This window comes from Corvus hawaiiensis, chromosome 16 (genome assembly GCF_020740725.1).
Source record: "Corvus hawaiiensis isolate bCorHaw1 chromosome 16, bCorHaw1.pri.cur, whole genome shotgun sequence".
NCBI classification, from domain to species: domain Eukaryota; kingdom Metazoa; phylum Chordata; class Aves; order Passeriformes; family Corvidae; genus Corvus; species Corvus hawaiiensis.
The window spans coordinates 2,307,701-2,318,427 of NC_063228.1; the positions used below are offsets into that span (position 1 = coordinate 2,307,701).

A 10,727-nucleotide genomic window follows, 5' to 3' on the forward strand; every position below is an offset into this window, starting at 1 on the left:
AGTTACTGTGGCTGACAAGATCTGCTAGCTAATCAGATTGATATTTATATCCCAAAGGAATATGTAAGGTTTCGTGCTATATACAGTAAATCCTCTCAGCTTGCACCTATTTTAGTGAAATTAATTACTTTTTATGTATAAATGAAAAAATACATACATTTTTAAGTGCTTAATGATAGCAAGAAATTGACATCTTCATAGCAGACTTTGACTTTTAAGGGCCCAGTCCTGATAGGAATTACCTGTGAAACACTACTCCTGCAGTTGCCCTAGTAGTCTTCAAAACATACGAATACTGATATATTTGTAACAGATGTATCTGATATACAAGTACAAGCTCAAAGACAAAACTTCTTCAGCCCAAAGTACTTTTAATGAGTTGTCATATAAGCTTTGGTTAGCTATAAAAGTCTAATCTTGACAGCATTTGCTCAGCATTAATTAATTGCATGGTGCACATTTTTAAATCATCCTAGTAAATGTGTCAGTTTATAGAATGAAGATTGTCAGTTGTTCAGCAGGATGCGGGAGGGTGAGTCAATTATGGCCAGGAGGGAAACAGAGCAGTGAAATCAGTGATATTTGGTTCTTCCTTGCTGGGCTGAAAAAATAAACTTCTGTAAGGTCTCAGCAGCTAAAGTCAAACTGCAGCTCTTTCTCTTACTGGGTACTAATAGGGACCCCACTCAGTTATCTCATTAAATTTATTGGAACTTAATGCCGTTGAGAATAGTTGGAATTGTCCACTGGTGCAAAAAGCCATTGGGAAAACATTTCACACTGACACTTATGTAAACATGGCTGGAGTATTGCTTAGGTTTAAATAACATTTGAGTGATGAGAACATTTAAAATGAAGCCTGTCCTCTAACCACTATATCATAAAGCTGCTGTCTTTCAAAAATTATGTACACGAAAATACAGACAAAACCTCATCTATCTCAGTTCCCCTTGATTTCTTCAAGAGAAGAATTTTTAAGAGGAGCACTGACTATGTTATTCTAAACCCATGCTGTGTGGTAAATTGAAAACTGTGAAAACTAACTTTTCTGAATGATATAAGATCAACTGAACAAGTTACTTTTAAAGGCATTTTAACCCAAACAGGTGGATATCTAAATTAGATTGTTCAATTTTCCCATTGGGAATCTAGCTTTGCCTTTGGCTCAGGTTACTAGGAAATAATCAAGAGTCTGGCCTAGGATCAGAGACAATCTGATAATTGTATGGGAATTACTGAGCCTTCAAGAAGTAATCCTTGTGAGGAGCCCACACTGAGATTACAAAGCATTTATAGAGAAGAGTTTTGGAGTATTTCTGTGGCAAACCAGCACTTGCCCGAAGGTGGCACCAAAGACAGGCAAGTCCAGCCGTGAGAGCGCTGAGGGACTGCGGGAGAGGGAAAACTGCGGACCAGGATGAGAACAGGATAACAGGAGCATGTTCATCAGAGGGGAAGAGAGGAAGGAGCAGGTATTTAAAAGAAAAAAAGTCTAGTCTACGAAGTCGCTTGAAAGAACAGGAATATAAACAGACTGAACTGAAAAGTCTGAGATAATTCCCAAGAGCTTTCCTTTCATGATGATTTAGAAAAACAGGTTATTTTGTCTGTCTAACAAAACCAGGGTTTACTGTGTTTATTTTTATATTGGCTGAATTTTACAGTCCATTATGGAGATCATTGCAAATATGAAATCAATTTGTTCTGGAAGCCTGGGAGTTAAAGCAGGAAGTCAGTGTCTAGAAAAGACAGGCTTTTTACAGTTTATAAAAATGATTAATATGTCATTGTGATGGAACTGATGTGATTCCATTTGAGTCAAGTATTTGCATATTCTACTTGGGCAGAAGTTCCCCTTTGAATTTAGGGTCAACAATCCCTTTGTACCTGCAGGGAAAGGCATTGTCTAAGGGTACCTTCTTTTTCTGTTGTAACTGGAGTGATGGTCTGATTTTCTCTTCTGAAGCTTGATATACAAAACTGATTTTCTTGTTTTCATGACTGTAGGGCATGCTGACCAACAAATCAGAAGTTCTGGAGCAGCCATATCTCAGCTGCTGATGTGCTCTATAGATCTTTGGTACAGAAAGTGTACCAGAAAGTCCAGACCAAAAACATGGTATCTTTCTGTGTTTACAATCAAAACTAAGGTGGAAATGAAGTTTGTAAAATGTGAACACTTTAGTTAGTATTCCACAGTATCCTCTTATTAAAATGTTTTAAAATGCATGGAAAAATTAAGCGTGAAAGTGTTAGGTACATGTCTGTACAGGGACTTAATCAAGATGTATCTATTTCAGTAACCCATTCCAGGAAATTAATCCAGCCTTGGCCCCTTCTGCCCACACTGTTTGTGTGAAGAGCTCCAGGCGCCTCTGATGATGCTGCATCAAAGATTTTCCACATGGGCTGGCTGCTAACTCAGTGAAGGAACTGTACCTGTCTATATGTGCAATGAATGTTCTGACATCCCCTTGCCCTTTCTGTGCTCTCTACTTGTTAGAAGATGACTGAGATTTCAAACAGTTGGAGAGCTGAAATTGAATCTGAAGTTTACAAATGGCTTTTGGATTGGTATTTCCAAAGGAACATGAAATTAAGGGGCAGCCAGCTTCCACTAAATACCAGGAGGTTTTATCTCATGCTTGGTTCTGCTCCTCTTTCAGGACAACCCAAAATTTTGGTTTACGAGAGGTGGTAAATTCAGTGGCTAGAGTACTGGGGTAGCTTGGGATCGTGACCCTGGCCCTCTGTATCCTTTTTCTAAGAGCTTGTGTAGGGCAATCAACTTCTTTGTGTTTTGTTCCTGCTTAAAGGGATAGTAGTATGTCTTTATTTCATAAGAGCTGTAGGGAGGATTAGAGGTTAAACTGCTCACACAAGACGACTAAGGGACTGAGGTGTCTGAGAACTCACAGTCTTTGGGCCTAGTGGAATTCAGATCTACCACTCACAATTGGGGTTGCTCTTTAATTGTCCTAAGTGAAGGTAAAACACATAAACCACATCTCCTTTATGCTGGGGACTATGAAGCAGTCTTATACTGAGTATTACAGTGAGTAGGATGGTCTTACTCTAAACCTGAGAGCAGGTGATCAGTGTGAAAATACCAGGGGTTGTTAGATCCTTTCTGATTTGATGTAGCATAAACAATTTCTAACAGAATTTTAGTTTTCAACTGTGTACTCAGCAGTGTTTTATTTGTGTAATTCATTCATAACAACTTGATGCAGATTTAATCCTTACTTAGAACTTCTATCCTTGAAGATACTCAAACTCATCTTAGAGCAATGTGCCCTTCTGAGGGAGTGATTGGACCAGAGACCTCCAGAGAACCTTTCTATCAGGAATTAGTCTCTGATTCTGTACCTGAATTATGGTGACATTGTGATACCAACCATGTGTCTCTTTGCTACTTCAGTTGGCATTCATGTAGACATCCTGCAACCAAAGTTTTTCTCTAGCACGATGGCATTGTCAAGTTCAGAGAACACTCCATGATATTCCCTAAAAAAAGGCTGCCACGGACTGAAGTTAATTAAAATGAACCTTCCCAGAAAACTTTACATTTGTTGAATTTGTTTCCTTTAGTTGAAAAATACTCCTCTAGTTTGGTTAAAATGTGGATCTAAAATGTGCCCACAGAAACCTTAACAGACAGTAGGTGGCATTTTTGCTGAAGCCTATGGGCTTTTTTTTTGAATTGCGGACTTCCTGGAGTTTTATTATAACTCCTTCTAGTGAAATGGCTGGGTGACTTTAACCAGATTTAAAACACATCTTCTTGCTGCAAGTCACTATTTAAGAAGAACAGATTTTCTTTTAAGCATAGGTGAAGTTGCAGCTTGCACAAGAATTCCCTGATTCTTGGGAGTGCTTCGTGCCCCTGTAGCACAAGGCAGTGATGTGCAGTTGTTCTGCATCTCTGAAATACAGGATGGGCCACTGTGCAGTCTTGCATTTCTTGGATTCCACATGAGACTCTCAAAGGTGCAAGGAATGCAGTGTCAGGTCTGGCGCTTCTGGTACTGTATGTGCCATCTGCTTGTGAGCCAGTGACAGGAGAGTTTAGTGATCAGCAGTGTGAAGAGCTAATGTATATATTACATCTGGATATTGCTGCAGATCTGGGTAGCCCCAGGTTTTTTTCTTCAGCAGGGAAATAATTAAGGTAAAAGGAACCAACAGTGTCTCATCATTATGCAAAATATTTCAGTGCTGCAATTAACAGCAGCTATAATTTAAGCCCAGATTTAACATCAAAGGCAGTGGGGATAGAATTAGGATTTATAATCATTGTAATTCTGCCAAGGCTTCAAGTCTGATTGCTAGAATTCCTCTTTTGCATTAGCCATCTTAAATCTGTCCACCAGCTCTCTTACATGCCTGGGAAATGAGGGAGCTGTGCTTGCCTCACATAATCATCTTGCAATTCATGGAAATGCCAACACTGGATGTTACATAAAAGTTCCAGAAGGCTTTGTTTCTGCTCTTCTTCAAAACAGCTGCCAAATCATAATTATCATTCAGTTTCAGTGAGGAGTATTGAAAGGACAGTATGCTTGTGAGCTGGAGCCACAGCACGGTCCACGGGGAAAGAAACAGCTAAATCTTGGTGGGGAAATTTCTGACACACTCAGCCAGAAATGCACAACATCCACTCAGCCTGCTGATGTCTGCATTTAGCCATGAGCATTATTTACTTTGCCTACTAATGAAGACAATGCTATAACCAACTCTAAACCCTGTAAGACACTTACCAAAGGGAAGACTAGTTCTTAGTTTTCAGACTGAAGAAAACTGCTGATATTATGGAACATATAGATGATAATTCATACAATAAATGACAGAGTTGAGTAATGGCCATTATTTAACAATGTAGCAGCTTTAGGGTAATCAAACAGCAAGATTGGCTGTAGTTTCATCTGTAGAAAATACAGAAATTCACAGATGTGGCCAAGTATTATTGCTTTGTACATGTTAAGAGACAAAAAGCAACAGGCTCATGATTCATGGAAAAACCTCCAGGCCTGTGGCCCAGGTTGTCAGGGGCCCATGACTTGTGGCAGTGTCAGAGTAGGATTAGACCCTTCTCCTCTATCTCACAGCTGCCTTAGATTTCATGAAAGATAAATCTTCTTAAGGGAGAGTCACATTTTAGGCCATAAACACTTTCTGGCAATACCATTACGCTGTAATCTACTACTTTATTTTGTAAAATTACCCACAAACTTATTCTGTGCTTTGAGCTATGTGTGAACTCCTCTTAAATGTCTTAATTTTTTTTCTCATATTCACAGGGTTGGGACTTAATATGAATTATTTTTAGCTACCTTGTTAGCATTGCTTTTCCTCAAGTATCAGAGAATTAATCAGAAATAAACCTCAGTTAAATCAGTACAATTAAGCCTTAGAAGATATCATATGGCTTAAGATCATCAAAACTGTGTCTGGCAAGTCAGCATGCTCAAGTATGAGGATGGAGAACCTAAACAAAATTTTAAACAGCAGCTTTTCCCTCAAGGACCTTTTTGTTTAGTTGATTTTTAAATTTTTTCTCCCTGCTCCCAGCCACAATTTCAACATTATCAGTGGTTGAAAATCACAAAGTGCCTTCTTTACAATAGAAATGTAACAATGCCATGTGACCAAAACATTGCAAGATTTCTCAGCAGTCAGGTGTGTGAACTTCCTGTGTGGGGACCTGTTAATGCCTGAAACAATATAAAAATGTACAAACACATGCTGAGTGCTAAGTGCCTGTTGGACGAGGTAATTGGCAGAGTCAGTCCAAGGTTCCCTTGGTCTAATGCCGTTTATGCCTTCACCAGAGACTGGAATTCTGTCAAGGAAGAAAGTGAGAAAAGCAGGGAATAAAACTCGTGGAAAGTGGTTTTTTGACATCTTAAAAAAGATAGATAAAAATGACTAAAGCTCCTAGGCATGGAGGGCTCCCAAAGTTATTATAACACTGCACAAGCTACTGCTAAACTGAGATTCTGGGGGCGTAACAGATTTTTCACTCCTTAAAAAGAGTAAGTGCAGAGAGGAGGAGTGTGTCTGTAAATTTGTATTTGTAGGAAATCCTGACTTAAAGGTAAACTAACTTTACCCCATTACAAACTTCGATAATATCCAAGGAAGAAGAGCCTCTAGCTCTCAGTGAGAAGAATTTTTTTTGGTTTTGTTGTTCCAAATAAAAAATATCTGTGGTGAAGTAATTCCAGAATGGGAGATTCAATGGTTAAGGGCTAAGATCTGCATAATATAATGCCCTATTTGGGGCTCATAAACAGAAGCTGCAAAAGCTGCTGCTAAAGCAAATTCCTCCAATAGTGTATCTCCCTCTCCTCCCAAATCTGGCTAAGATTAGCACGTGTGTCTGTTGGAGTTACTGCCACCTGTCCTAGTTCAGCTGAGACAGCCCTGTTTTCAGTGACTTCATCTCTAATACATGATGCATAATGTCCTATTTTTCTGTGCTGCAGTTTCTAAAAGAAATATCCTGGCTAGTTCACATCATCCCTGAGGTTTTCTTCAGGAATTTGATTGAGTTTCTTGAAGGACTGCCCAGTGAAATGTGCACTTATCAGATGATTTTCCAGCACAAAATCCTGTTCTGCACCGCAGCGGTTGCAGCCTTGAGAAACAATACCCTTCGTGTTTTACATTAGTGCATTAAGCACTCAGTAATATTGGCCAATGTTTGATAGCAGAAGATGAAGAAATAAGTTTCTTTAGGTAGAGAGTGTGTTTAAAAATGGAAGTGTTGTATGGCCAGAAGTGCAGAGTATTCACTGCAGAAATGGAAATTCAGAGAAATTCAGGTGTTCTGAACATTTTAAGAATCTGGCACATTGAGTCTATGGATCAGACACACAGCAGGATTAACCCAAAGCTGTTATCATTGCTTGGAAGACCAGACTCTACACTGGGCCTAAATATTCTGTTCCTGCAACAGAGACCAAATGGGAATAAAAATATGAAAATAAAGGAGTATTTGCTCATATAAAAATTGTGGCAGAAAGTATCAGGCCAAAGTACTCCTGTGTATTCTTCCTGCCCCAGTTTAAATGCAGCCCTAAATGTGTGCATTTTAAACCACGAATTTTATCCATTTTCCAAAATCTTACCTTCCACTCCAATTTTGCCATCACCATCAGTGTCTCCTGCAGCCAGAAAAGCCTTGGTCTCTGCCGAGGTGAGGACTCTGGCATTTGAAGAGAAATTCTTCAGGAACAGCCTGAAATAGAGCAGGGTGCTGTGCTTGAGTTTTACTCTCTGAAATGCCCCATAAGGTAACGTCTGCTCTTATTATCTGAGGGAATCCACACAGATTCAAGGAAAGACAAGGATTTGTGTTTAATTTTTAAAATGACATCAAGGGTTTCTTCTAGGACACCAAACAAGTTCAATGTTTAAAGAAATAGAGCAGCTGAACAGTACTTACTGCAGCTCCTCTTCTTCAATGAAACCACTCTTGTCCTGATCAAGGATTCCAAAAACTTTCTTTATCTGATCAGGAGTTTTGCTGGATAAACCAACCGTGGAGAAGAAAGCCTTGTAGTTGAAGGAATCATCAGCTGGAAGAAACAGAAGTCATTAAGTATTCTCCCTTGAAGTTGCTACTACTGTATGTATTCCTTGTGAATATGTATGTCTTTTCTGAAGCAGCAGCCTGCTTCTCTTTCTCTTTTTCCCTGGTGTGGCAAAAGAGCAGATACACTGGATAATAATTTCCCTTTTTAATCACTCTGTGCCTGTGGTCACGTTTCCTTTCAGCCAGTTTGAAGTTTTCTGCTGCAATGCACATTCTGCTAAACCAGGATTTATGCCATGTGTCACATGCAATTAATAATAAATATTAAGAGGGTGCTACTGCGACTTACAAACAACTCCTGTAATTCTTAATTCATATTCACAGAGTCCTTACTTAGGTGAAGAATTTGATAGAAAAGTAAGTAATACACAGACAAACCAGATCTTTGAGTATTTGAGAAATTGGCTTGATCTTACTGAGCAGCTCTTGAGAGAAGTGAGACTGATCACTGCTTCACAAATGACACTCTGATTCTGCAAGCTGAGGCTTTTTATGACATTTTGAAGGAAAAGGCTAACTTTAAATTTAAGTCTTTAACAGGTTTAGACACTGACAGCTTAGTGGTAAGCCAGCCCTAACTGCAACTGTGGCCCTTTAATTGCTGCTCACCACTTGTGAGACCTTTTGAATTTAAGGGGCTATATTGTAATGTAGCTTAGAAAGAGATCTCACAGGGAAGGAATCTAAGGGGAAAATGATAGGCATGTCATCTTAAGACATAAAAATGATACGCATCTTCTGTCTGCAGAGCGACCATTCCTTACCCTGGCAGCTGGAGAGAGCAGATTCAATATCTTTAGCAGAGAGGATGTCAGTGATGGCCATTGTTGAACTGTAAAATAAATTAAATGTGAGCTACTTTGTCATTAAAATGACTTCTCTCCTACTTTCATGGCTCCATTTGAAGTTGCTGCAGTGACAGTGTGTGATAGGGGAGACATTATTCATCTGATGGCAAGTGGAGCACGCTGTAACAGATGTCTGCAGCAGGTGCTTCCACTGAAAGCTGGAATGAGGGAGGAATTCTGCACGCGGGAGCGTGGGGCTTCAGGAAGATCTGATGCCTCTGCTGCTCTGGGAGAGCAAATCAAAGGTGTCCAGCACAACAGAACTTCATGACTTCTGTGTGGGTTTTCCTGGAGGTGGATTATTACTCAATAAAACCCAGAATGTATTTACAGCACACACAAGAGATAAGGTTCGGTATGTCCCCTAGAACTATATGGAATAAGTGTAACTGGAATGTGAAAAGTCCCATATTATTATCGATAGATGTAGTGATCTTCACAAAGAATGAAAATATTAGTGTAGAATTAGTGATAGTAAATTTACTCATGTAAATTTGGAGAGTAAGTTCCTCCCCTATTTAGTTGCAAAAATAAATGTGGCTTGTTGGGCTGCTGCATCACTGAAAGACTACATTTCATGAGAGCTTTGGAAAAGGTTTTTGTCAGTATTTTCTGAGGTTTTTTTGTTTGGTTGGTTTTTTTGCTATAGGTTATAATAAACCATATTTTTGCCCAGATTTGGGCATTTCAGTAGATTGTTGTCTTTAGAAGAGAAGTATTAGGACTTAGTAGAGCAGAGGAGGTGTTTTATTCTGACACAGCAGCACTTCATTTGAGAAAAATACTCTGTGCCATTCAGGCACCAACAGCTGCAATAGTTTGCCAATGTAGTATGTATCACTTAACAAAATGCTATATTGCCTGCATTTCTGAACAGTTTTTAGTGCATTGATGTATTTAGTGTATTGATGTTTGGTAAACTGCACACACCAGCGCAGACAGGTTACAGTTTAAACCTTGCAACATTACTCTTAATTCATGTTAGTGAAAGAAGGGGACTAAGGCATGGAAAAGTGATTCTTGAAAGCCACAAGAGAATAGAAATATCTTTTTGTTAATCCCTAACTGGTCTTCAGCAACATCATTCTTCCTGTCTAAGCATGGAATGAGAAGGAATCAACTGGTGGTACCCATTTATAGTCTCTGCACTGGTTTGAGATCTAAACACAGGTTTAAACTTTGCCTAAAATATGAAATGGCTGCCTCTGTACCTGTTGGTTTGCAGCAGAAGACATTGTCAATCGTTTTAGTCCCTTTCTGAATATCTCAAAACTGTTAAGAAAGCAATGGGACCCATTCCCACTGATGGCAGTGGATCCTTCCCCAGCTCAGGCAGCTGAGTTACTTTTCTTTTACTAGCGATTATTTTGTCCCAGTGGTTTCTTGTGCAAAGTACTTCCCCCTCTCAGCATTAGGCAAGATAATTTGGAGCTCAGATGTTCACCTAATTCTCACTGCTGACAGGGGAAGAATTGAAGGAAAAACTAAGAATTGCAGCATTTTTTACAAGGGGCACCATTCCTGTCTTGTTCCATCCTATTATCCAAATGCCGATTCCATTCTATGTCAGCTTGTAAAGATACAACGTACTGGAAGCTGAGATAAGAGCAGATATTTTAATTGCTTTCCATTTAGGGAGCATTTTGCTTTTGTGTTTCTTTGAAAGCAGAAGATGTAATCAGCTTACCTTTGTGGTCTTCTTGACTGGATAAGGACGCACTCAGGTTGGGAGGAAGGCACTTGCTGTGTGTCTCCAGCAGAGCTGAGCTTGCATATATATACTTTAAGTTGTATACCATATACAGATTGTAGATTTCAGCGTCACGAAGGGGGAATGGTGTCAAATGAACTTGCCTAACTAATCATCTTGCACTATTTTTATCTCAAGAAAATACATATGATATTTGCAAACGAAACAAGATAAGTGGCCAGATAGGCAAAAAGAACAGAGTCATGTCAAATTTCCTCTGATTTAAGCAGAAAACACCAGCATCTCCATGTGATGTAGGGCAAGATGAAACCCCCCACTATCTCATATGCTTGATCTAAGGAGTCAGATGAAATGAAGCACAATAACTTCTGAAGAGGCGTCTTTAATGAATGTTTAAATGTGATAACTTGTTATCTTATCTGTAGACACTACTTGTGATAGAGTTTCATCATTGGAGTACTAAACAAAAAGAAAAAATTAAAAGTATCCTGTTCAGGTATTGTTTGCATAGCAAACCAATCAGGGAAAATAATAGCCATGTTGTCTCCCAGAATGTCTGATCTGTTGT

The 10,727-nt window shown here is 39.2% G+C and overlaps 1 protein-coding gene across 1 annotated transcript; it reads right to left on the bottom strand.

Annotated features, from left to right (window-relative positions):
• Positions 1-3,165: 3,165 nt before the first annotated feature.
• On the bottom strand, positions 3,166-10,262 carry LOC125334092 (parvalbumin, thymic-like). The gene is given in 7 exon segments (XM_048320555.1): positions 3,166-5,842; positions 7,134-7,243; positions 7,451-7,583; positions 8,365-8,432; positions 10,136-10,170; positions 10,172-10,217; positions 10,219-10,262. Coding segments are annotated over 7 exon segments (447 nt in total). The 5' UTR covers positions 10,248-10,262; the 3' UTR covers positions 3,166-5,816.
• Between the last annotated feature and the right edge of the window lie 465 nt (positions 10,263-10,727).